This window comes from Papilio machaon, chromosome 13 (genome assembly GCF_912999745.1).
Source record: "Papilio machaon chromosome 13, ilPapMach1.1, whole genome shotgun sequence".
Taxonomy (NCBI): domain Eukaryota; kingdom Metazoa; phylum Arthropoda; class Insecta; order Lepidoptera; family Papilionidae; genus Papilio; species Papilio machaon.
In genome coordinates, this window is record NC_059998.1 from 7,749,821 (window position 1) to 7,775,370 (window position 25,550).

Sequence of the window (25,550 nt, forward strand, 5' to 3'; positions counted from 1 at the left end):
AGAATTCTTTCGTCATTTATTGCTTCAAAACAAGACTTTTTGTAATGTAAAATAAAAATGTTTATGTTATCTGTCTGTCTGTCACTGTCACTTTTATTTCCATTTCAATTTTCCATGTGGTTTTGACTTTTCACTAGTTTTCATGTTTGTTTTAACTTTTATGTGGAAGTTCCATGTTTTTTGCTAATCACTGTAAAAGCTCCAAAATGTAAACGGTTTTTATTCACAATAAGATATGTGTCACGGTGTATCTGTTTAAATGTTACATGTCAACTAGTGTGATAGTAGAGGTTATTTGAAGATATTATCGCTATAAAATAAGAAGCCATGGGTTTAAATACCACTTTTAGTTCAACCGTGCCTGAACTGGCTTCTTTTGATCTTGATTCAGTACAATTCCTCATGTTCAGTGATGAAGATATAAAGAAATTAAGTGTGCTAAAAATAACAAATCCAATTTCATTTGACTCATTGGGAAATGCTACCAAAGGAGGTCTGTACGATGCTGCTTTAGGCCCCGTTAGAGACAGAAATGATTTTTGTGGTACTTGTTCAAATACTATGCTACACTGCACAGGCCATTTTGGTCATATTGAACTGCCTTTGGTGGTTGTTAATCCTTTATTTATCAAAACCATTTATATATTATTCCGAATCAGCTGCTTGAAGTGCTTCAAAATCCAAATGGACGATAAAATGAAATCTATATTAAAATTACAATTGGAATTGATTGAGGCAGGCCATGTCACTGCTGCCTTAGATTTAGAGAATGTTGTTGGTGATGTTAAAAGTTATAACAGTCAAACTTCTCCTGATAAGCCCAACAAACTTATAAGAAGGTGTCAAAAACTATTGAAAACAAAAGATCCAATTAATAAAACTTTCCAAAGTAAAAATAGCGATAAGCTAAGAACCAAGGTAATCAATAATTTCTTCAAAGCCATAAACATTACAAAGACTTGTATGTACTGCAGAAACAAACTGATCAAGGTGACTACGTCTGATAATAAGATCATGTACAATATGACATCTGATGATACGAAAGGTATTAAAATTTTAATGCCAGATGAAATAAAACGTTACTGTAGTGCGATTACACAAAATGATGAAGACCTTCTATCATATTGCATACCAGTTTTGAAAAATTCAAACTGTAAGCCCAGTAGTGACATATTTTTCATGCATTCAGTGCCTGTTCTCCCACCATCAGTTAGACCATGCAATGTATTAAGAGGAGAACTACTGGAACATCCTCAGACAAATATTTACAAAAGTATATTGAATTCGTCATTCAAAGCAAGAGCTATATTACAAGTCCTTTCATCATCTGATCAACAGAAGGCCATTGATGGTCTTGAAACAAATCCAAGACAAGCATATGAAAGTGTTATGGGCAAGTCACCTCCTGAAAAGCTACATACAATCTGGCAAGACCTTCAAAAACAAGTGAATTACCTCCTCAGTTGCGAGGACCAAACTATAAGTCAAGGATTAAAACAGATTATTGAAAAGAAAACTGGTGTTATTAGGATGAATATGATGGGTAAAAGAGTCAATTTTGCAGCACGATCTGTTATCACTCCTGATCCCAATGTGGACATTGATGAAATTGGTATACCTGCTGCATTTGCCACAAAACTGACTTATCCCGTACCTGTCACTGAATGGAATGTTGATGAATTAAGAAAAATGGTAATAAATGGCCCAAACAAACACCCTGGTGCAGAAAAGATTGAAATTAAAAATGGCAGAGTTATTAGAATACCTCCAGATTCCATTGAAAAGAGAAAGAGCCTTGCTAAGAGACTTCTAACTCCTGATGAATATAAGACTGCAGGATTAAAGATAGTTCATAGACATCTTGTTAATGGTGATGCATTAATTTTGAACCGTCAACCATCTCTCCACAAACCCAGTATGATGGCTCACAGAGCAAGAATACTCAAAGGAGAAAAAACTCTTAGGTTGCATTACGCTAACTGCAAATCTTACAATGCCGATTTTGATGGTGATGAAATGAATGCCCATTTTCCTCAGAATGAAATAGCTAGAAGTGAGGCTTACAACATAATGTCAGTAATTCATCAATACCTTGTACCAAAAGATGGCACTCCCCTAAGTGGACTTATTCAAGATCATGTCATTTCTGGGGTGAAAATGTCAATAAGAGGCGCATTTTTTACAAAGGCAGACTATCAGCAATTAGTTTTTCAAGCTCTATCCAAACACAAGGGTGAAATCAAATTGTTACCGCCAACAATTCTCAAACCGGTCATGCTGTGGTCCGGTAAACAAATTTTATCTACCATTATTATAAATATTATACCTAAAGGAAAACCCTACATCACATTGACTGGAAAGGCTAAGATTAGTGCAAAAGCATGGCAGAAGGAAAATCCAAGACCGTGGAATGCTGGTGGCACTCCATTCAATGATTCAAACACAATGTCAGAAGCTGAAGTTATCATTAGAAAAGGTGAACTTCTGAGCGGAGTTTTGGATAAGACTCATTATGGTGCTACACCATATGGCTTAGTCCACTGTATGTATGAATTGTATGGAGGTGTATATTCCAGTGCTTTATTAAGTGCATTTTCGAAAGTATTTACTTTTTATCTACAGTGGTTGGGATTTACACTTGGTGTTAGAGACATATTAGTTACTGATGAAGCTAATAAAAAGCGTGACGAATTAATATGCTTGGTTCGTCAAATCGGCAGGGTTGCTGCGGCTAAAGCAACGGATCTCCCGGTCGATGTCGACGAAGACACACTTAAAGAAACTATTGGGGAGATGCTAACAAAAGATCCTAAATTCAGACCTAATTTAGATAGACAGTACAAGAGCGCGCTGGATTCTTATACTAACAAAATAAATACAGTTTGTTTAACCGAAGGTTTATTGGAGAAATTTCCCTACAACAATCTTCAATTGATGGTACAGTCTGGAGCAAAAGGATCAACAGTAAACACTATGCAAATTTCATGCTTGCTTGGACAAATCGAACTGGAAGGAAAACGTCCGCCATTGATGATATCTGGACGTTCCCTTCCTAGCTTTTTGCCTTATGATCTCTCTCCAAGAGCCGGAGGATTTATTGATGGCCGGTTTATGACAGGAATACAACCTCAAGAATTTTTCTTTCACTGCATGGCGGGTCGTGAAGGTCTCATTGATACAGCTGTAAAAACTAGTAGATCTGGTTACTTACAAAGATGCTTGATAAAACATTTAGAAGGTCTGGCTGTATCGTATGACTACACTGTCAGAGATTCGGATGGCAGTGTTATTCAGGTAGCGTACGGAGAAGATGGGTTAGACGTTTTAAAATGCCAATTTCTCAAGAAGGATCAATTTGAGTTTCTTGACATTAATTCAAATGCAGTAGTTTCTAAATCGACTATTAACAAACTCAAAGAAGGTGAAAGCACTAAAGATATTGTGAAATCACAAAAGTCCTTGAAAAAATGGAAAAAGAAACACGGTGATCCATTTGAGAAAGTTCGGATAAGTCCTTTCACTCAGTTTTCTATTTTGGCAAGGAAAGATATTGTACCTGATGAGAAACCTACGGACGAAACAAGAGATCCATTCTATTGGGAGCTAGAAAAAAAATGGCGATCGATGAGTGAAGAAGAGAAGCAGGAGTACGAAAGGAAAAAGTGTCCTGATCCGGTTATTAGCCAATATTCCCCGCAGTATAAATTTGGTGTAATTAATGAACAATTAGATGGATTAATACAAAACTACTTAAAAAATAGACAAGAGACAGATAATAAGGAAACCACAGGTAAAGATAAATTTGTAGATATTATGAACGCTAAGTATTTAGCATCTATGGCAGCGCCAGGAGAGCCTGTGGGCTTGTTAGCCGCGCAATCCATAGGAGAACCATCAACACAGATGACATTAAATACCTTTCACTTCGCTGGAAGAGGAGACATGAACGTTACTTTAGGTATACCTCGGTTGAGGGAAATTCTAATGACAGCATCAGCAAAGCTTAAAACTCCGAACATGGATATACCTTTCCGTCAAAACTTGCCAAACTTGAATAAAAAAGCAGAACGACTGAGACAAAAATTGAACAGGGTTACGGTAGCAGATGTTTTAGAAAAAATAGATGTTGAATGTGAAATTGTCACGAATCCAGAGCGACAACTGAAAACTATATTAAGATTCACGTTTTTACCACATTCACAGTACAAAACTCAGTACGCAGTGAAACCTCCACAGATTATCAAACACATGAAGAAATTTTTCCCAGAAATGTTTATTATTATTAGGAAACAAGCTAAGGCTACGTGCGGTGTGGTGTGGGTAACAGAAAAAGAAAAAAAGAGGCGCAAAGCAAATGATGACGACGAAGAAGGCGAGGAGATTGTTCCAGAAGAAAAAGAAACGATTGGTAAAGACATGAACGACGACAGCTCCGACGAAGAGGGACCGAACGATGATGACGACAATACCGAAGTAAGTTGTTGGAAATAATTTTTTTTTTGTTTACTAATGATTTTTTTCGAAGATGAATTCTATTCTGATCTTTTTGTTGCGTAACTAAGATAGATATCTCTAGTAAAATTGCATGTGTCTAATATATCGTGTGTAAAAATATTAAGAAGATTAGGAAATGATAAAATTAAACATTGCAGAACATCTCATTCGTTTGATGTCTTAAATTGTAATGTTTATTTACAGGTAAGAATAAGAAATAAGAGAGCAGAAGAGCAGGAATACGAGGACCCCGAGTCAGAAGAAGAAGAAAAATCAGATGACGAAGCTATACCGGATGAGAATCAAACTATATTAATAGACGATGAAGCCTTAGAAGTGAGTCAGAATGAAGTGAACCCGGATGATAGCAGGGTGATGAGTGAAGTTATCGGAAGTATACAAAACGCCACGAATTATACCTACGACACCAAGTCTCACATGTGGTGCGAGCTAACTGTTCTATTCCCTATAAGTTTCTTGCGCGTCGATCTTTCCCAGGCTCTACGAGAGGCAGCCACAAAGTCAGTTATACACGAAGTAAAGAATATTAAAAGGGCTATCACGAATAAAGAAAAAGACGTGCTTTACCTCAAAACGGAGGGTATAAACATTTTGCAAATGTTCAAATATAATAATATTTTAGATATAAACAAGTTGTACAGCAACGATATCCACGCGATAGCCAACACGTATGGTATAGAGGCCGCCAACAAGGTTATCATCAAAGAGATCCAAAATGTGTTCAATGTCTATGGTATCACAGTGGATCCGAGACATTTGTCTCTGGTAGCTGATTACATGACGTATAACGGAATATTTGAGCCTATGAGTCGGAAAGGTATGGAATCGTCGACATCTCCATTACAACAAATGTCTTTTGAATCATCGCTTATATTCTTGAAGGAAGCGGTGCTGAACTCGAAGACGGACAACATTCGATCGGCGTCGAGCTGCCTTATGATGGGTCAACTCTGCAAAAGTGGTACCGGCGCGTTTAGCTTGCAACACAGTGCATTTGTTAACTAATCAATACATTGTCTTATGATTAAGTACATATAGAATTTAATGTAATAAATGTATGTATTTGAAATGTCATACAATTTTATTAATACTGTATAACTAAACCCAATGTTCGTAAGCTGATGATGGCACATATCCTAGTATGAAAAAACTTTAGTGGAACTGGACAACTGGGAGGGTTACTTATATAAAACAAATAGATATCTATATATATAAAAGAAAGTCGTGTTAGTTACACTATTTATAACTCAAGAACGGCTGAATCGATTTGCCTGAAAATTGGTGGGCAGGTAGCTTATAACCAGGAAAAGGACATAGGATAATTTTACCCCGTTTTCTATTTTTTATTCCGCGTGGACGGAGTCGCGGGTAAAAGCTAATAAGAAAATAAAACAAAGTAAGTGTTTAAAAATATCCGTTATATTTTCCAGACATTTAAAAGTAAAGCTTAAACAAAAAAAAAACATTTGTCTATTTCGCACAGCACTATGAACAGCGATGTGTTTGACACACCACAGAGGTTTTGTACTTTTATAGCAGAAATACTTTTAAAAATTCCAAAAGTGTTTATAAAAAAGAGTTTTTTATAAAGATATTAAGGCCATTCTGTTGAACTTTGCAAGTATGAATTTGAATCCTGACAACATATACGTACTAACTATTTATATATATGTAGAAGATTCTTAAATGCTGAATTTAGTAATTACAATTTGAACATTATCTTTAAAATTGAAAAAAAAAATATGGAGAGAATAAACAATTGCAGTAAGATAGCCTTAAAATTTCTTTACACATTTATAATACTTGTTGTAATATCAAACGACTTAAATTATAGTAATCCTGGTCTTCATATAATACTATTACTAATTTTTATATTGTAATATATTGATTATATGAAACACTTATCACATTAGCTCTAGGACACAACGTCGTACAAACAAAAATATATAAATATATCTTAAGGTTTCACCTAACGGGACAAGAATCGCTTAAAGCGGGGAGGGAAGTAACTTATCTCACAACACATTTCTGTTTGGCACTAACTCTAGATCATAGACTAAATGCATTGCCGCCGAGAAGCAAAAACAGTTTTGGTGCTCACTTGAGTTATTTCGAACGGCGAAAAAACGCAAATGACTTTTTACTAGATTATCTGTGGACATGATGATGCTTAGTCTATGACAAATTTTAGTGAAACTGCAAAAATAACGAAAGAAATTTGAGTTTCTATAAAATAATTTAAATTTTACAAATAATTTAATGCGAGGACAATTTTGTCAGTATTTTTTTTTGGACAAAATAACACGTACCAGCGTATTGGAACAAATCAGCTTTATTTTTGATTTGTTAACCGAGTATTTTATTAGAAAAATATAGACACTGACTGGGACGGTAACGTTTTTGTTGTAATATCTTGGACCCAAAGTTATTAATGTTTATATATATATTAATGTATACCCTCAAGCCGATATAAATTAATAAACAATACTATAACGGTTCTTACATAATTAGCAAGCTTAGCTTCGATACGGGTTTTCTGTCAGTTACTAGTGATTATCACAGCCTTAATGATGTGCGTCTTTATGGGTCCCAAAAGACAATATTCAATTAATATTTATTCGTAGCAAGCCTTGGGATATTTTTTTTTATTTAAGTGAAGATATTTGAATTAATTTTTAAGAGAATGTCAAAATTAAAATCATAATTTTAGAGCAAAATTTTAGACAGTGGATTATTTATACCACAGCGTACTTTAAGTCAAAAACCCGTATCATATGTTCCAAGCTAACTTAAAATTCGCTGATAATTAACTTTACTTACATATAATTTGAAAATCGTCTTGTCTTCGCTAAAGACAAACGATTCCAGTTACGATTTTTTTTTTTCAAAATGACAATCAAAGAATAAAAATATCGCAGACATTACAGATTGACAGCTACAAGTAACAGAATAAATATCGCTTAATTTATATAAATGTACAATAGTAATGTCATATTCATTAAAAATGTTTGGTTTATCAAGTCACATCACTTTATAGGTTAGTTTTGTTATTGCGCGGTCTCCGCTTCATTGGGGTTCTTGGCGGCTTTCTTCTGGAGTTTATCGGCCTTTTTGGCGGCGGCCTTTTTTGCGAGGGCGTCGTCCTCTGCGGGGTTGTCCCACTCCTGCCGCCGTCCAGAGCCGAATATATTGTAGAATGTCGCACAGAATATGTACACACCGCCCGCAATGTAGAACACTATCCTCCATTGCGCTTGCGTTGGCTGCAAATAATGTTGCCATAATAATTAGAGAATACAGATTTCATCTATGTACTTTAATGTATGTAATGTGTCATTGTACATACTCTGCCCTCAATGATGTAGCCGGCGACGATGGGAGCGAGCAGACCTGTCAGGTTCGCGAGGCAGTTGGTGAAGGACATCAGGATGCCCGCGAACCGCGGGGATATGTCCAAGTGATTCACCTGGGGAAATATTTACATACAATATAAAATTAAAAAAATATATAAGGAAAGTGAAACAAACATAATAAGCATTAGCAACTTTTTCAGTAATCGATTTAAATTATTAAGCAACGTTGTGTGGAAACGTACCTTAAATCCAGAGTAGATACCGCCGTTGAGTCCGACGCCGACGGCCAGTATGGCGACAGTGGCGGCGGGGTTGCAGCCCGTGTTGGCCGCTATGAACAGACCGATAGCGGGACCGTACTCGCCTGTCACATTAATAAAGTTTTTAGTAACAAGAAAACTATTGGTACGCAGCAGATTAAAATGGATTGAATCCTGAAAACGCAAAGGAATTGGATATCTTAATGGATATAAAAGTGTACCGCTAATTACCGAAGTTAATGCAATAAAAGAAGGCGAAGTTACTTAAAAATTATCAATATCACAGATCCTTAAAAAGTAATTTATCGAGTGCAGTGTTGTTCGAACACAAAACTCCAGAAATGATACGTTGATTGTTGCTATTGGTGTATCTGAACAAATTATACCCACCGATACTGTTGATGATCTTCCTGACTTGAGTGTGGTTGAATCTGCCGCTGGACAGCATCCAGTCCGCCACCACGGAGATGAACATTGAGAAGAGCCACATGCACAGATATGGTAACGCGGACACGAATCCGTTCTGAAATACACAAAAAAATACATTCAAACTTCGACTGTAATACAGAAGTGGATGATTTTTTTAATCGAATTTATTTAATCGATGTTTGATTGCAATTATTGGAAGAATATAATCGTTATAACTTAGTTAATTTAAAACATTTTATGTTAATTGTTTTGTTATTCCCTAAAAAATAAAATCTTTGCATTACTATTAAAATAGTTAATTTTACTTTTATTTATAGTTTTTCTTTAATTGATCGAATAACAAATAATTCCGATTCACAGGCTCAATTCTCGACCGCCATGATTCATTGTGTCAACGAGTTTGAACTCAACCTCTGAACTCCGCGCGATACTTGATTAACGCGAGACCTCCCATTGATTTATGTCGGGAGTAAAAATAACTTGCAACTTCTTGTTACTACGAAGTTTTTATTTAATTATACGATAAAACATGCATTCACTGATATAAATGCTGGTTGCAAATTTTACGAATCACAGATGAAAATTAACTAATAAATCAACTTACATCCTTGATAGAGAAGTGGAGAACTTGTCGCATGAATGTAGGCAGCTCCGTCATGAGGGTCTCGTAGCCGTAGTTCTGTCCCATGTGCGCCAACATGATGGCCCAGAACGGCATCGACAGGATTATCTTGCGCCACGGGATCGGCGGAGACTGGGTCATTGGTATTATTAATATAAGAGCCAAGAAACGACTGTTATAATAAAGGGTACCGTAGATAAAGTACCAGGACTTCATGAAGCATAAAATAGTGCCATTCAAACATCTTTTCTTTAGATGTACAAATCTCTTTACAAAGAGAACTCTTTTCTTTTTCTTTCGAATGGCACTAATTAAAAAATCAATTTAATAATTTAATAATAAATATTAAAATTCCAAAAATAAAAAAATATGGTACTTACGCTGGAGCCGGCGGCACCCCACAGCGAGCTGAGGATGTATTTCTTCTCCGCCTCCTTGATCCTGGGGCAGACTTCGGGGTCCTCGGAGACGAGGAAGAGGAAGGCGAGGCACCAGACGGTTCCGATGAGGCCGAACACGTAAAAGATGGAGGGCCAACCGCCAGCGAACCCGTACGCCGACAGCAGCCCCGACAGTGGCATGGAGATCACTGTGCCGAACTGAGCTCCTGCAAGTTATTATATCCTGGTAAGTAACTGCCTTCACATTTTACTCACTCAAAATATATAAATGTGTGTTTGAATTGTTACCGGCATATACAGCTGCACCCATCCGACTTCTCTCGTTGGGTGGTATCCATTTCGCCAACATAGCGTGCGAACACGGCACAATCGGACCCTACAATTAAATTGTTTTACGTTAAATATTCCAACAGTTAACCGTTCATTTACTTTTGGACAAAACGATTAATGATGGTTATGAATAATTTTGATTCTTAAAATCAACCAACATTTTACACAATTTAAGTCAAAATTCGGCAGTGTATTTATAAATAACTAGCTTTTACCCGCGACTCCGTCCGCGCGGAATAAAAAAAAATAGAAAATGGGGTAAAGATTATCCTATGTCCTTTTCCTGGTCCTAAGCTACCTGTCAACCAATTTTCAGTCAAATCGATTCAGCCGTTCTTGAGTTATAAATGGCGTAACTAACACAACTTTCTTTTATATATATAGAAGATAAATATTAGTTAACATAGAAAACTTTCAAATCTGTTACTAAAGACTTATAATGATTCTCTGTCAGCATTTGACAGTACTGTCTCACCTCTCCCAGACCCTGTATGAACCGCACGAGGATGAGCCACTCGTAGCCTGCCTCAGCCGCGACAGGCACCAGTAGTCCAAACACTGAGTTTATCAACATTCCTACACCCAGAAAATATCGGGCGCCGAACCTAAACAAATATTCAAAATTCAATTAAAATGAAACCCACGGAACAACACAAAATCGAAGAAGGGTAAAAGATTTTTTTTTGCAATTAGTGAAAGACGTATTCATTTTCTTCATAGTTAGTGCTTACCTCTTAGACAATATACCGAAGGGAATCTGCGTGATGACGTAGCCATAGAAGAAAGAAGACAGAATGTATCCTTGCAGTGTTGAGCTCCACACGAAGGAGCCGTCTTGTGACGCCGCCGCCTATGATAAGTAGATTTTACAATCAATTATCTTTTGCTATGCGTATCAAGTATTTAATAAAAAGTCAAGTCAAGAATTAAAGTTTTAAGAAATCATTATAATCACTAGCCGTTCCACCTGACTTCGTCCATGTGGAGTTTAAAAATCTCAAGCACACTTTCGTCTTCTAGGTCTCTTTGGGATATTCTTATATACCTAGAATAATTATTTCTTAGCGTGTGGTTACATAGTATTAATGGAAATCGGTGCACCAAATTTCAAGTTTTTAGGCAAAACAGTTTGGCTATACGTTGATATATCAGTCATTCAGTCAATCATTTTTTTAAATAACTTACGTTTGTGGCGTTAGCATCGACGTTCCCGCACTCGGTGTCCATCGCCTCCTTGTGCACGGGCAGCGCGGTATGGTTGACCATAGCCACAATGGCCACGGACATATTGGTACGCATTATGTACGCGTTCGCCATGCCCAAGAACAGCATGAACGTCACCCAGTGCCGAGTGCCGAGACCACCTGTGAACGAAACAAATGAATGAATTAATGAACGAACGAATGAAACGATTTTGAAACTATATTTACAATTATAGGAGTAGATTACTTCTTGAATTCTTGAGTACGACATTGGTAACTTTTGTTGCTTTTGGGGCATCCCTCACTTTTGCCTAATTCGTGCAAAAACCATAAAGATGCCGTAACCTAATAATTTCTTTTAAGGGTTTTTCATTGTGTTTTATGTAAAAATATTCGCCATATCAAACTTTAAAAGCGTTTTTTTTCTATAAACTTCTAAAAAGGACTACACACAAATTGAATATTATTCTCGGGGTCAATAGAAGTTGTATTGCAGTTAGTTTATTTTTAGAAGACATCGAATGTGCCAGTGATGATGAGTGACGTGTCGTGGGACAATCGCAGCGACACCTTCCGGTGATCATCTGCAATTGTCAACGCGCAGGATATAAAGTATCCATACAACTACCGAGTTACGGCCGATTAATTCCTTGAGACCGTTAAATTGTTTAAACTTTCATGAGACATCATAATAAATTAATTAAGAAACGGCTTAACTCACGTTTGATCGTCCGGTGACACTGACATCATAATAAAGACGAGAGCGAGACGCGACGCGACCGCGAAGTCCTCGGATTAAACACTCGCCCTGAAGATGGACCCCCGATGGGTCCTAAACTAGTCGGTGCCGTCACCGGACGATCAAACGTGAGTTAAGCCGTTTCTTAATTAATTTAATTTCCTTGAGACCGATCCGAATTTTGTTTTACAGGAAACGGGGTATAAAAAATTTTATACTTGTATTACGCTTACTACGTCGTTTATTTCAAAAATGGTCTTTTAAACAAAGTATTTAATCTGATATTTCTTATGGGACTAGAACTTCTTGACATATTATACAAATTACAATAGTTTAAAAACGGTCTTATTTACTGTCTTATAATAATACCGGACAGCTCAAATAGAACACTCAGCTAAATAAACACTGCGTTATCGATAAGTCTATAATGCGTTACATTATCTATAATATCCAGTTATAACCACATATAAAACCTTTTACACGAACAAAACCGCATATCATTTGATATCACTTTTTACGATTACGGATTAGAAACGATTCAATTATGTCCTGATTGTATTATAGTTTTTCGATATTTATTATCATTATTATCGTAATTAGTAGTAGATTTAATTTTACGTTTCGTTGCATTATCTGTATTTATATTCTCCCGCTTACGTACAAACTAATGTAATTTTGGCAGATTCCTGTTAAGTTTATTGCACTTTGTTGCTCATAAAATAGTATCAAAAATATTCCGATTTATGTTCGTAATCCAAGGTTTATTGTAGATTGTAATGCCAATAACGTATGGAATTTATTTATGTTACTTTGAAGTTATGTAATTTAGTCTTGATTTTTTAATGATAAATTAACTGCTGGGTAATTCATTTACGCGGTAAGATAGAAACGTGATATTTCATAATAGCCTGTGTAGGTCATTTCCGTCACATATAAATGTACCTACGTCATGTTACCTTAGCTAGAACTTGGCAACATTTTACTTTATTGCCGCCAAAACGTCAATTTTGTCTCTGGGCTAATCTAAAATAGTTTATTAATTTTTATTAAGCTATCATTTCAGTACTTTGTCAAAACTTACATTAAAAATGACTTCGCCATAGACAAAATTATAATTATAAAGACAATTTCTTTGACTTTTTCTTCAATTTAAAAGGCGGGAAATTTTGGTCTGTCAATAATTCTTCTGTCAATAGAAATTATTACCAATAGATTAAAGAGCTTATGTATATCTCCTTTGCCGAAACATTCGTCTTCACGTAATAAAATAGATTCATAGGATGTTAACACCATAAAACCATATCAATTTTATCCAAATTGAATTGAAGCTTAATAAAAAGGGATTTTATGTCTTTTTAACGTAAATGGTCTTTGCTCTGAATGCCAAGAACATTTCGTACGTTGAACGTTATTTTTAGAATGAAAAAAAAAGTACGACTAAACTTTGCTTTCGCCAAACTTTTCTGTGAATATGACAGCGTTTCATATTTTTAAAAATACAATTTAGCAGTTGGTATTTCATAAGTCATAATTAGCCAGTGTTAGTCCCGTAGACATGGACTTCTCTTATTTCTTAATATTATTATTAATTACTAATTATATATATTTTTAGATTGTATGTCATAAAACGATACAAATGTACTGTAAGAAAACACTAGTTTAATGTGTTTATATTATTTCAAGATCCATACATCAAAGTATGTTTTGATTTATATATAAATGACGTCAATGTCTAAGCTTACGATAAATCGGGAGAAATTTGTGCATGTTTTATTTTTATAAATTTTAATTTTAAGAAATTTCTTGGAAACAACATAAATAACATTAAGTCGGACGGCAAAAAAAGTCGAAGTCGATTTGATTTTATTATGGTATAAGTACATGCGATCTGTTAGCCGAAAAAAAACAAGAAATTGAATATAATTGAAAATTAAAAGTTAAGGCAATTCCTACTTACAATATTGTTTGTATGGTTGTAATATTGTTTATCTTACTATTAGATACATACGAAAATTTAGATGGATGGATGGATGTTTATTATAAGGTATCTCCGGAACGTAACCTAGAACGTACGTAGAACATAGTCTGGATGAACACATAAGCTAATTTTTAAGTATTTTAATCCGCGCGGACGGAGTCGCGCGCAAAAGATCGTCAATTCATAAATAATATGTCAATCTTTTCTTTTTAATTTTTTTCTTGAGTAAGCAGCTATCAATCCTATATGATTACTTTAAACTATAAACAAAGAGTGAGCATTGGGACATAGATCCCATTGGAATTCATTATAACCGGCAAGTGTTTCATAAATTAAATATAATTGTTGAAAAAATAAATGAAAACTCCAGGGAGTTTCTGCTTAATATATTAAAATAAAATTAACATACAAACGTTGCATGCGTTAATAGTTTATTATAGAAAATAACAATTAATTTCATTTGGTGTCATTAAGTCGTCCAGTGACGGGCTTTGGAAACCTTACTACGTGTAATGCATCCTCAGACGCACTTGCTGTGCTTCTAATGATGTGACCAAAGTTAAGTAGATGTATGTGCTATAAACAATTATACAGCTTTGAATAGTGGAAAATGTCCTTAATCTTACTAATATTATGAATGTGAATGTTTGGGTGTATGGATATTAGTTCTCCTGAACGGATGCATGGATCTCGCTGAAATTTGGCATAGATGTAGAATTTCGCGTGAACGGAATTGCACGCGATAGCTAGTCTTATTAATATTATAAATACGAATGTTTAGGTGGATGTATGGATGAATGTTTGTTTGAAGATATCTCCAGAAAGGCTCAACGGATCTTGATGAAATTCGCCACAGATGTAGAAGATAGTCTGGGAGAACTCATAGGCTACTTATTACGTTTTTTTTAAATTCTGTGCGGACGGAGTCACGCGCGACAACTAGTTTTACATCAACGTAACTGACAGATATATTTTAGGTTATGACGCGTGCGGCGTACGGCGTTCAGTGATAATTTCCACATCCACGCGCTCTTGTTGTCAGAGTGACGTCGGCATGCGATTGCCCCCCTCTTTGATATCACGACCGTCTACTCAATGTCTTGTATAATAAGGAAAATTCTATTCACAGAACATACGGGAAATACTTTCTCAATGACAATGATAATTATATCAACTAAAATGTGAATACTTATTAATTTCGCTATATTTTCGCAGAGGTAGTAGATGATGCTGGTGTTTAATCCTAACAAATCATCTGAAGTAGCAATAAATTAAATCTTACGCAACTTACACATTATTTGCATAAATGGCGAGTTTTTTCTCATCAGGGGTATTAACAACGTTTAGCGGAAGCACATTTATAAATGAGGCAAATTTTTTATCGCTTACGTAAACGTACGAAGTTACAATAATCTTACTAATATTATAAATGTGAATGTTTAGATGGATGGATGTTTGTTTGAAGACATCTGCAGAACGGCTCAACAGATCTTGATGAAATTAGGCACAAATGTAGAACATAGTCTGGAAGAACACATAGGCTACTTATTACGTTATTTTTTTTTAATTCCGCGCGGACGTAGTCGCGGGTGACAGCTAGTGTAATCATAAAACTGAAATACAACTATATGTTTGTATGTTCCTAAATAATTGGGTCAGTCATAATCACGTGAATTACGAACTCACTGATAAAGAATCTTAAAAATGTATCTTTATTACTCCAAAGAATACTGTTTAGTTAAACACGTGTTTTAACCCTTTGACCGCCGCTGATTGATACTGACGTCACCACATTGTACCTATATTATACACGACAAGTACTTCATTATTTATTGGTAAAGATCACATTTCGCATTTCAACGTATTTTTTAATAACCATGATTTGTTAAAAATCCGCGCCGGGCGCTAGTCACGGTATCAAAGACGTATAAAGACGTATGTTTAAGCTAAAAAGTATTTGAAACACTGTCTAAGTTTTTTATGGTAAGGCTCTATTTGTTTATTATAACCATGGGTTTTCAGTGCAGATATACCACATACAAAAAGATTCACACATTTACCCATTCCACACATTCTCATTTCAAAAACTGAAATAAACTTATACAAATGTTTAAGTAGTGAAAACCCACGTTTAAACAAGCCGGCTATAGAAAATGTTGTGTTGAGAAAAACATTTTTTTTCTGTGTATGGTAAATGTAAAAGTTATGTAAACTTATTCGCATAGGAAACGATTCGAGCCGACAAGTCCAAGGTCATTGTCGGCAGAGCGACTGTCGATTGTATAGTCAGCGGTCACAGTGATCGAACACGAACCGACATTTTTTGTCAGCTATTGTTTACTCGGAAATGCTCCTATTACGTTACAATAGTCGAATTAATCACTGAATGAGTAATTAAGGAAAACTGATAGATGTAGGCGGTACTGTGTAAAAATATTTTGTCGTCAGCAACAAGTTCCCAATGAGGGCCTACCCTGTGAGTTGGATGAGCTAGCCTTAGTCTACCACGTTGGTGGAATTTACACATATCTTTGAAAACTATTTACAACATTGAAATTAAATTATTTAAATTTATTACACCCTATCTATAATGTCATCCAAACAGCAATTGCAATTTCGCATGAGACGCAATTTCTAAATAAACAGACTAATACGTGATCTTCGCCAACTTTAAATTATGAGATATAATTTATCCAATTTCTATTTCAAGGTAAAATCAAAGAAAAATGTACAAACGACATTTCCTGGTAATATTTCATATATTGCTGAATGTTTTATACAAAGTTATGTAAATTGTAAAAAAAAACAATATCGTTGTTGGGCCTGAACTTCTACGAACAAACAGGTACGTTGGTACCTGGAAAAAACTGTATTACTTAGAAGGCTAATAAATTAATTGGATGCATCTGTTATGTAAACTAAAATTATTCTTCTTTTATCTTGCATTCTTCGAGAAGACTAGCTGTCACTCACTCGTGATCAGTCAGCGCGGAATTAAAAAAAAAACATAATTAGTAGCCTAAGTGTTCTTCTACACTGTGTTTCTACATCTGTGCCAAAATTTCACCGAAATCCGTTAAGCTTTTCTAAAGATACCTTCTAACCAACATCCATACATCTAAACATTCGCATTTATAATATTAGTAAGATTGAATGAGTTAACTAAGAATTCCGATTGTCTTTGCAAAATTAAAAATTTAATGCCGGAAAATAAACAATTTTAATTATAAAATTACCAATCTACACATTTAGCCTGAAATAATGTAATAACTAGAAAATGTTATTTATCTTGGATGAATTTCGATTTTCAAGTCCTGACGTTTGAAACTGGCCATTAGACCACTGAACCATAATGCAAAAAATTTTAACCAGCTAAACTTTTTTGGATTGAAAACTATTTTTGTGTACCATAAAGTTTTCAAACAGATTCGCTCGGAGTTCTTTATTATTCAGGTCACATGAGTGTCGGGAACGTTTAAAAAATTTCATATGATGCAATACATTTTCATACTGTTACGTAAAATGTAGTAGAAATATCTAGTACCTATTCGGTAAATTAATTTTTTTCTTTAATATTATTTACAGTAGAAAAAAAAACATTTCGGCGGACGATATAATAATGGCGGGAAAACCAATATTTTTGCTGAAATTGTGAAAAATACAGGTTATGTAATTTAATGCGCCTTTTTCATTACAAAAATGTAACAACACAATGTTTGCATTTGACACAGTTTTTCTATAAATTTGCTAAGTTGAATAAATAATTCAACCCGAACATAACCTAAATTCTATTATAAATCTTCATGACGTAACTATCTCTTAGACTGTGTAACTCTCTGCTTTAAAAACCTTCAACTTTTATCTATGAAATTTACTAATTAATGAATTTCTTTCAGTTGTTTGCTAAAAATGAAACATAGGTGATTCTTTCATACTCCACGTGGAATAGACGTAACATGATAATTCCAACCTTTGATCGATGTTAGCTTGACAACAAAAAAATTAAATTCTTTCCTTTAAGATTGTTTATTCGCCTAATAGAGACTTCATTATTTCAAAATGTTGTGTAAATTTTGCAAAGCTAAAATTTTCAGACATTTTTCGTAAAAATAAGCAGTCCTCTGGGAACGCATGCCGTTCTTATCAGTTTTGATAAGTGCGGCATAAACACGTAGTTCCCGATGACGTCACGGGTGACTCACCGCTGTACGCCTTCGGGCGCTGGTCTTCTAGACCGGGCTGCTCCCAGACCAGCACGTGACCGCGAGACCGGGAGACCATGATGAAAACTTAGAGGATTCAGATGAAGTAACCGTAAGTAACCAAAGGTGGTCTGAGTCTACGTCACGTTGTCGGGAGACACGGCGACTGACACGGGGTTGGTTTGAATCATGGCGGGAAAACGGGGTTGTGAATGCAAACTGACGCGAGGCTCTGAAGCGACTGCGATTCGCCGCGCGCCGCTCCCCCACGCCTCCGCGTCCTCCCGTCCTCCGCCGTAAATACAGCGGGGGAGGGGACCGGCAGAAGAGGAGAGGGGCACACGCGTCACTCGCGTGCTCGAGCGCCGCCGGCCGCGTCTAGTTTTTAGTTTTTGCCGAACTAAAAGTTTATTCACAAAAATGTACAGTCAGCGTCGCATCTTACGTAGGTTATTTACGTGGCGTGACATAGATAATTTTTTGCATGTTATGCGCTCGACTGTACTAATTACACGGTTCAGATACTGAGATGAGTGTTTGATCACAGTTTGTCTGATAAAAAAATATCAAGGTTCAATTTTACTACATAAAAAACTCGATGTGATTCTGTATTTTTAGCTAGATTTGAAAACTTTGATGCAAAAATATTTCGCAGCTCAAGATTCTCATCAATAAATAATAATTATTATTTCGGTTGTTAGCTTTATATTTTTCCTCGCAGGAAAATTTATAGGTTTTTAATTAACTAAGCTAACCTTTTAACGTACTTTAACGCAACAAGGACTGTATTTTGCACACCGGAAAGCGGATAAAAAACGGAGAGTCCGTTCACACAGAGCAGATTTTTATGTTTTTACTGTTGAAACACTCGCATAAAAACATACCGTCATCCCTTTCATTATTATTGAAAAAAAAAAAACAGAGATACCTTTTACACGGATGTTTCGCCGAGTGAAAACTGACAGTTACGCAATCGTACAAATAAAACTGCTGTATTAAACTTATATCTTTCGTCACTGCAGCATCCTGATTACATTGACGTCATCAACAAATATTAACACTGCTCATTAGAATGAATATTATATACCATAGAATATATAGGCGAAATTTATAGACAGGGATGACGATATGTTTTATACAGAGATTTCAGTCTCAGAAACCAACAGTTAAAGGCTAATTCAATCAAATTTAGAAATCAATTCAGTAATAACTACAAGTAGTAATTAAATCATAAGATATTTCTTTGAAAATGCGTTCAATGTGCACATAACTTAAAGTTTAATAATACAATTGAGTGAGCGTCGTATTCAAAGGCAAAAAGAGGCCACGGTAAAAAATATATAGACTTTAATAGATAGATAGAGGTGACTCATGCAGGTTTTTACTTACAGCTTACAGGACACCATGCGGCAAAGTTGTGATACAGAAAATACCGTTTCTTTACTAAAATCTTCCTAAAATTATAAATGCGAATGTTTGGATGGATGTTTGTTTGAAGTTATCTCTAGAACGGCTGCATGGATCTTGCTGAAATTTGGCATGGATGTTGAACATAGTCTGGCAGAAAACATAGGCTACTAATAAAGTTTTTTTTTTAATTTCGCGCGGACGGAGTCGCGGTCGACAGGTAGTTATTCTATAATAGAGTCATGTAGATATATTTTTTATTGTCATGAAAATCTTTAACCGACGTTCTTACGATGAAGGAAAACATCTTGATACCTGCACATGTCGAAGAAATTCAAAGATATGTGTGAAGTCAAGTAATCTGCATTAAGCCAGCGTGGTTGCTAATGCCTAGTTATGTTTAACTTAAGAATGACTTTAGTCTTTTAACAGTGGTAGACGCCAGCAACAACAACATCAGTTCCACGAATTGGCCTCGCCCGGTGAAATACCACGACCATACAGAAGACAGGCGTGAAGTGGAAGTAATTCCGCGTTTCGTCTGATGAGTGTGGTGCCGGAGGCCTAATTTTAGTCCTCTTTCCCTTCCCACCCCTTTTCTTATAAGGAAAGGATGGCCAGGGAGGTGAATTTGATGGAGGAGGAGATGCATAGGAAGGTTAAATATTCTCTTTTTGTGCGTCTCCTCCTTCGTCGATTGAGGGTAGGCAAGGCATCTGCAATTTCGAATGTCTATCGGCAGCGGTTACTTCGCCATTTCGGCGAATTCATGTGGCCACTTTGCCACAATTGGAGACGACGAGAAAAGAGGAAAATAATGCTTGAGGCACGTAATTTTCATTGTATTTTTTATTATGTCGATTTCATACGATTTATAATACTTTGACTTATAGCAATAATACGTACATACTTTATGTTCTAAAGGAAAGATATAAATAATATTCGATATCATATTCGTTTTATTCGCTTCACTCAAATCTCAGACATGAGCAGACGTTTCATTGGAACATGTATTCTGAGATTGTTGTTGTGAATTAAAATTTTAGGGTACCGTTGACGTTAAAAACCTCCTACCTTTACGCAAAAAAATGAACTCAATGTTGTCAACTGCATTTATCAATAATTAGTTAAATCACAAAATAAAAGTAATGTAGTTTTATCCCTCTTTCCTTAATCTAAGTTGCAAGTCCAGTAATAGATATTTTTTAACAAAATCTTTACTAATAGCGAACCAAGCTTGTCTCTTCATTTATGTTTATTGAGAGTTCATTGGGATTATATTCGTTATAATAAGGTGGAAATATTAAATTAGAAACCATTTTTAATTAAAAAAGATGAGAAAGGAATAATTTATCAAAATCTCATACCCATCTTACGTCGATGTTCCAGTGAATATTTTTTGAACGGAAAGTAATTGGAAAAAAAAACCGAACGCAGGTCAATGACTTACAAGTTTTTGTGAGCGAAATAATCAACATTCAATTTTATGAATTAACGTGTTGTTTCAAGGACGAAAACTGCATGAATCGGTCTCGAGTCTAAAAATATCGGCAATTGATATGTATAGCTACAAGTAACTACATGTACACTTTAACTAACGGAGCTGAATAACAGTAACTTGGATTTTTTCCTATCTACTGTGTTGTTCAAGATTTGTTTATTATACAAGAATCTAGATTATTTTTAGAGTATCATTTAGTATTTTTATACTTTTTTAATTATTTTACCGGATGAAGTTGACAAGTAGTAATTTTTTTTTAATATTAATATAACTCTGAAATTGTTAATATATTAGGAAAAGTTAAAGTTAAAAGATCTTACATTGGATATGTTACCGCCATCTAGTATCATAATTTTATAATCATTTTGAAATCTGCCATCTATCGTCAAAAAGCCACAACAAAATTCAAAGTGCAGAAACTCTCTGATAAAAGGCTGGCAAAGTGTAGAAACTCTCCGCTAGAGGGCAGGCATAGCATATAAACGCGTCGTTATTTAATACCGAAAATGTTTAATCGATTTTTAGCAGAGCTGGGCATTAACTCGTTAATCCGTTAATCGTTAATTAACGAAGTTAACATTTTGCTTAACGGATTAACTTTTAAGTTAACTTCAAAAAGTGTTAACGCTTTTGTTAACTTCCGTTAAACTCAACTTCCGTTAATAAAAGTCCGTTAATCGTTAAATTAGTAACTTGGTGACGTGCTGTCATTTTGTTAAAATTACGTGCCACGCCACGCTCGTAAGTTCAACTATGTTGGGCGACTGTCGGCGACTCGAATGGTGAACGAACGAGTTGATAATTGATATATGTGAAGTTCGCGTGCCAGTGTGATGCATCAGAGCGTCCGGGAAAGACGTGACCAACAGGACAAAATTAAAAGAAGGTTCGAAATAGTATATTTCATTACGAGTATATAAAAGCAAGAGTATGTAATAGCCCACATTCCGAACGCTCTTCGTCCCTGCAATACGCCACTCTTTGAGCAACTGTATTAAAACACTTTTTACTCGTGCTTTTTCTTTAGCTTTTCCAAACTCGTCCGTTCTCTTTCCCAACTGTCAAAATAATGTCTATTAAAAAGAAAAAACTAACCACGATTTTACAAAAAAAAAAAAAAAAACTTGAGAGGTGTCAAGGGACACCCGGATGGAACGAAGTTCCTTTCTATTAATTAGTGAAGGAACCAATGTTTATTCTATGAATAAAAAACTTAAGTCTTCACAAGAAGTACATTTTATTTCTATGAATTTTCGTTATATATTGTCACGTCGTTGCCATGGTGAAGTAGCGCTCATTCATCGTTAACATACTTACTATAGCAAAAAGTCGTGACAACTTTTCGTAAGAATTTTTTCCGTCTAGCCCCTTTTCACAACGCGCGATAAGGAACTTCGTTCCAAAAAATCATTGAAGTTTCTATGATTCTTGCAAATATTTCTAAAAAGAAGCTCCTAATTTGTAGCAATATCAGATTTAATGATTTGATTCAATGAATTAGGTTAGGTTTCATTTTATTTCATCTCATTAAATTTCATTTTCATTTCGTTTCAATAAAAATAATCTACTGAAGATTTGGCCGTTAAGGCATAGTTCCCTTTGCCTACCCAGAATGGGTGAAGAAAACAAAAAAATCTCTGTTTGTATTCTTTTACGGTTGGCGCCATTTTTCAAACATTTTAGTTAGTTGAGTTTATTGTGTTTTTATTATTCTATTAAATTGCTTAATTTTTTCGCAACTGTATTAAAAATGTTGTTTAGTTGTTTAGTACACGTGCGGAACTGTCATTACAACTTGTTCCAACTGTCAACCCTCACCTTCGGCTGCGCCTCGGCTCGGGTAGACATTTGTCGGAACTCTTTGCAATGACAGGCTTTCCGCACTCGTAATGAAATATACTATGATGCATTCATACTTGTCTCTAATACTAATGTGTTATAGAATGTATAGTCAAATTACTATTTTAAACAAGTGTCACCACAGTAAGTTTGAAATTAGTATGTATAATTTGGTATGGTTAACTGTTAACGATTAACTTTAACTTGCGTTAAATATTCGGGAATTTAACGCTTTAACGATTAACGAAGTTAATTTTTTAATTAACGAATTAACGATTAACGAAGTTAACTTTTCGATTAACTGTGCCCACCTGTGATTTTTAGATATCCTTTTTTTAGTCATTACAATGAAGAGAATTTGTTATTCAGTATAGCATTAGTATAGCAAAGCGTCTAATTAGGTACATTCGACAAAAACATAATTAGTACTTTAAATTTTATGAGCTAATGCAGGCAACACTTATCTTGTTTTATGGGTAAGTAATCGCAGGAAACCACGTTTAATTAGATATTCCTTACGAAAATTTTAAGATCTGGAATTTAAGACCAGATAACGGATTACATTACTGGATTCACATTATGATTTCTATCCAATACGATAGATCGTAATTTACCAGCTTTTCATCAACAAGATTGTGTCTACTTTACCCGGTATTTTAGGTATTGTAAGTAAAACAGTCTATAAGCGGTCGTAGGCTTCATAAACATAAAACGATTGGCAGAGGCGATCACGTGTCATCGCGTCACTATACTCACCATCTACAAAATAATTAAGTAACGACAGGAAATAAGACACAAGTAAATAGTGACCATATTTGACCCTATTTTTGAAATTTAAGAATTGATAACTTCCAAAAGCTGGAAGTTATCAATTCTTTTGTATATTTTTTTATTATGTCTCGAGTTTAATTTTTATTAAAAATACTATTTGTAGTAAATTTATTGCGGGTTACGATGTGTTTAAAAAATACTTTGTAAAATTTCTTATATCCAAAAACATTATATTTAGTCACGGTCCTTAAAATTAATTAATTCAGGCAGACATAAAACTTTTATGTAGATATTGGTTTTTTACACGAATTACAAAAAAAGTAAGAATCGATAAAAATTACTATTGTAAAGTGAAAATCTTTAGGCTTATACGAATTTATGAGCAAAACGTCACGCCAATTTAAATGTAAAATATGCAAAATCTTGAACGTCATCAAACACGTGTCCTCGTACTTTGTTAAACGTTGTACTCATGAGAGTCAATTATGCCGCATTATAGTGAGTAAAAGACTAAACCAAATCAAAGGATTTTAACCCGAAGTGCTTAGATTATAGGTATGATAATGGTATGGATAGATTATGGGCAATTTCCATGCGGACGAGGCGAGAGGATTGAATAACGAGCGCCATCTACCGGATGCCGGCATTGTGTCCACACCTCAACTAGTTTCCTTGCGAACTGATTCACACGGAGCACGACTACCAATGAATAGATCAGTCAAATTGCTCCAGTGTTGAGGTTATTGGGTCAAATAGTTATTGCTTGTTAAACTAGTGGATAATACAAACACAAGTAAACTTTAAAAAACGTAAAAAAAAACCTATGTGAATAATCAATTAATTTACGTGAGTATGAGGTAATACAGATACGGGAATTATTTTTTTACAATTTCCTCAATATTGCATTTCTCACTTTGTATTCTTTATGAACGAAAAAATCGTGACTGAATGCAGACTTGTTCGAAACAAGACATTCACTTAGGTATTTAATGGTCGATCGTCGATGTTTCTTTTATTTTTTATTAGTTTTAATAGACAATAGACATAGATATTATTGCTTAAAGACTTTTCGCTAAAAAAAAAATAGTAGGTCCTGTTGTTGTCCCAAAATCATTAGCGCATGGCTTCATTTTGTGATTTCTCTGAACGCTCTACATAATATAGCTACTTATTACAAAAATATAGTTTAGTTTTCAGTATATAGGTCGCTAACGGCACAGGATTGCTTGCGGAGCGCCACAATGCACCATTGTCCCGGTAGGCGAGGAGTGGCGGTCAGCGGCAGCGGGCAAACCGCGAGATTTATTGCTATGCGCTGCACACCCATATACAATTCAACTGTTAAGGACCCTTCACATAATGTGCCAAGTTGTGTGTTCTAGGTGCCAAAGAAACTATCTTTCTTCACAAAATGTACCTCCACATCGAGTGAGTCTCTTTAGTAGAGGTCGTCTGTATCTTCACAGTGGTAGAGCCCGCTTTAACATCTCCGCACGAATGGGCCGGCTCGCCCGGTGCAATACCACGACCTCACAGAAGACAGGCGTGTAGTGGAGTAATCTGCGTTTCGTCTGATGAGTGAGGTGCCGGAGGCCTAAAAACAGTCCACCTTCCCCTCACACTCCTTTCTAGTAAGGAAGGGATGAGAGGGGGAAATGGACTTTACGGGGAAGGGGAAGGACTAGGAAAGGGATGAGGGGGTATCTCTCCTTTTTCTAGGAGTTGAGATCACTATTAATCTTAACTCACGCAGTCGATCCCCTGCAATTTAAACAAAGCCTGTTTTGGTAGAGAGGGCGAACATTGTCGATAGGCAGCTGTCCTCGGCTTCTCTGGCAATACAGCAAGGTGATGTGATCTGCCTTAAAGGGCGTCAACTGGGATCTATAATAGTTGGCGGCCAATTCACTGCATCCTGTTTTACCACCGGTCGTTTCAGGCAACTGGCCCATCGGATTATGGTAGCATAGGACGAGAGAGTGGGTTTGCACGAGCGCAACT

At 35.5% G+C, this 25,550-nt stretch overlaps 2 protein-coding genes across 3 annotated transcripts in view; one reads left to right on the top strand and one right to left on the bottom strand.

Annotated features, from left to right (window-relative positions):
• The first annotated feature begins 122 nt into the window (after positions 1 to 122).
• On the top strand, positions 123 to 5,560 carry LOC106709218 (DNA-directed RNA polymerase I subunit RPA1). Its single transcript, XM_014500971.2, has 2 exons — positions 123 to 4,473; positions 4,699 to 5,560. Exons 1-2 carry the CDS (start codon positions 328 to 330, stop codon positions 5,518 to 5,520), a joined length of 4,968 nt encoding a protein of 1,655 aa, XP_014356457.2. The 5' UTR covers positions 123 to 327; the 3' UTR covers positions 5,521 to 5,560.
• Positions 5,561 to 6,612: 1,052 nt separating this feature from the next.
• LOC106709234 (putative inorganic phosphate cotransporter) overlaps positions 6,613 to 25,550 on the bottom strand; it is a 41,446-nt gene continuing 22,508 nt past the window's right edge. Inside the window, exons 1-11 of one of the 2 annotated variants that reach the window (XM_045680753.1) lie at positions 18,032 to 18,411; positions 11,096 to 11,274; positions 10,642 to 10,760; positions 10,386 to 10,515; positions 9,869 to 9,956; positions 9,560 to 9,786; positions 9,162 to 9,311; positions 8,519 to 8,651; positions 8,111 to 8,232; positions 7,862 to 7,981; positions 6,613 to 7,778 (exon numbers count right to left, since the gene is read on the bottom strand). In XM_045680753.1, coding sequence (XP_045536709.1) covers positions 7,563 to 7,778; positions 7,862 to 7,981; positions 8,111 to 8,232; positions 8,519 to 8,651; positions 9,162 to 9,311; positions 9,560 to 9,786; positions 9,869 to 9,956; positions 10,386 to 10,515; positions 10,642 to 10,760; positions 11,096 to 11,274; positions 18,032 to 18,110 — 1,563 coding nt within the window. In that variant the 5' untranslated portion in view covers positions 18,111 to 18,411 and the 3' untranslated portion in view covers positions 6,613 to 7,562. Of the gene's footprint in view, positions 7,779 to 7,816; positions 7,982 to 8,110; positions 8,233 to 8,518; positions 8,652 to 9,161; positions 9,312 to 9,559; positions 9,787 to 9,868; positions 9,957 to 10,385; positions 10,516 to 10,641; positions 10,761 to 11,095; positions 11,275 to 18,031; positions 18,412 to 25,550 lie in introns of those variants that run through there. The other variant, XM_045680752.1, reaches the window with a different exon arrangement.

What these genes read in the sequence shown, in the direction of transcription:
- LOC106709218 (XM_014500971.2), top strand. Translation starts at nt 328, where the DNA reads ATGGGTTTAAATACCACTTTTAGTTCAACCGTGCCTGAACTGGCTTCT. An exon ending in ATGATGACGACAATACCGAA is followed by an intron (nt 4,474 to 4,698) that starts GTAAGTTGTTGG and finishes GTTTATTTACAG; the next exon opens with GTAAGAATAAGAAATAAGAG.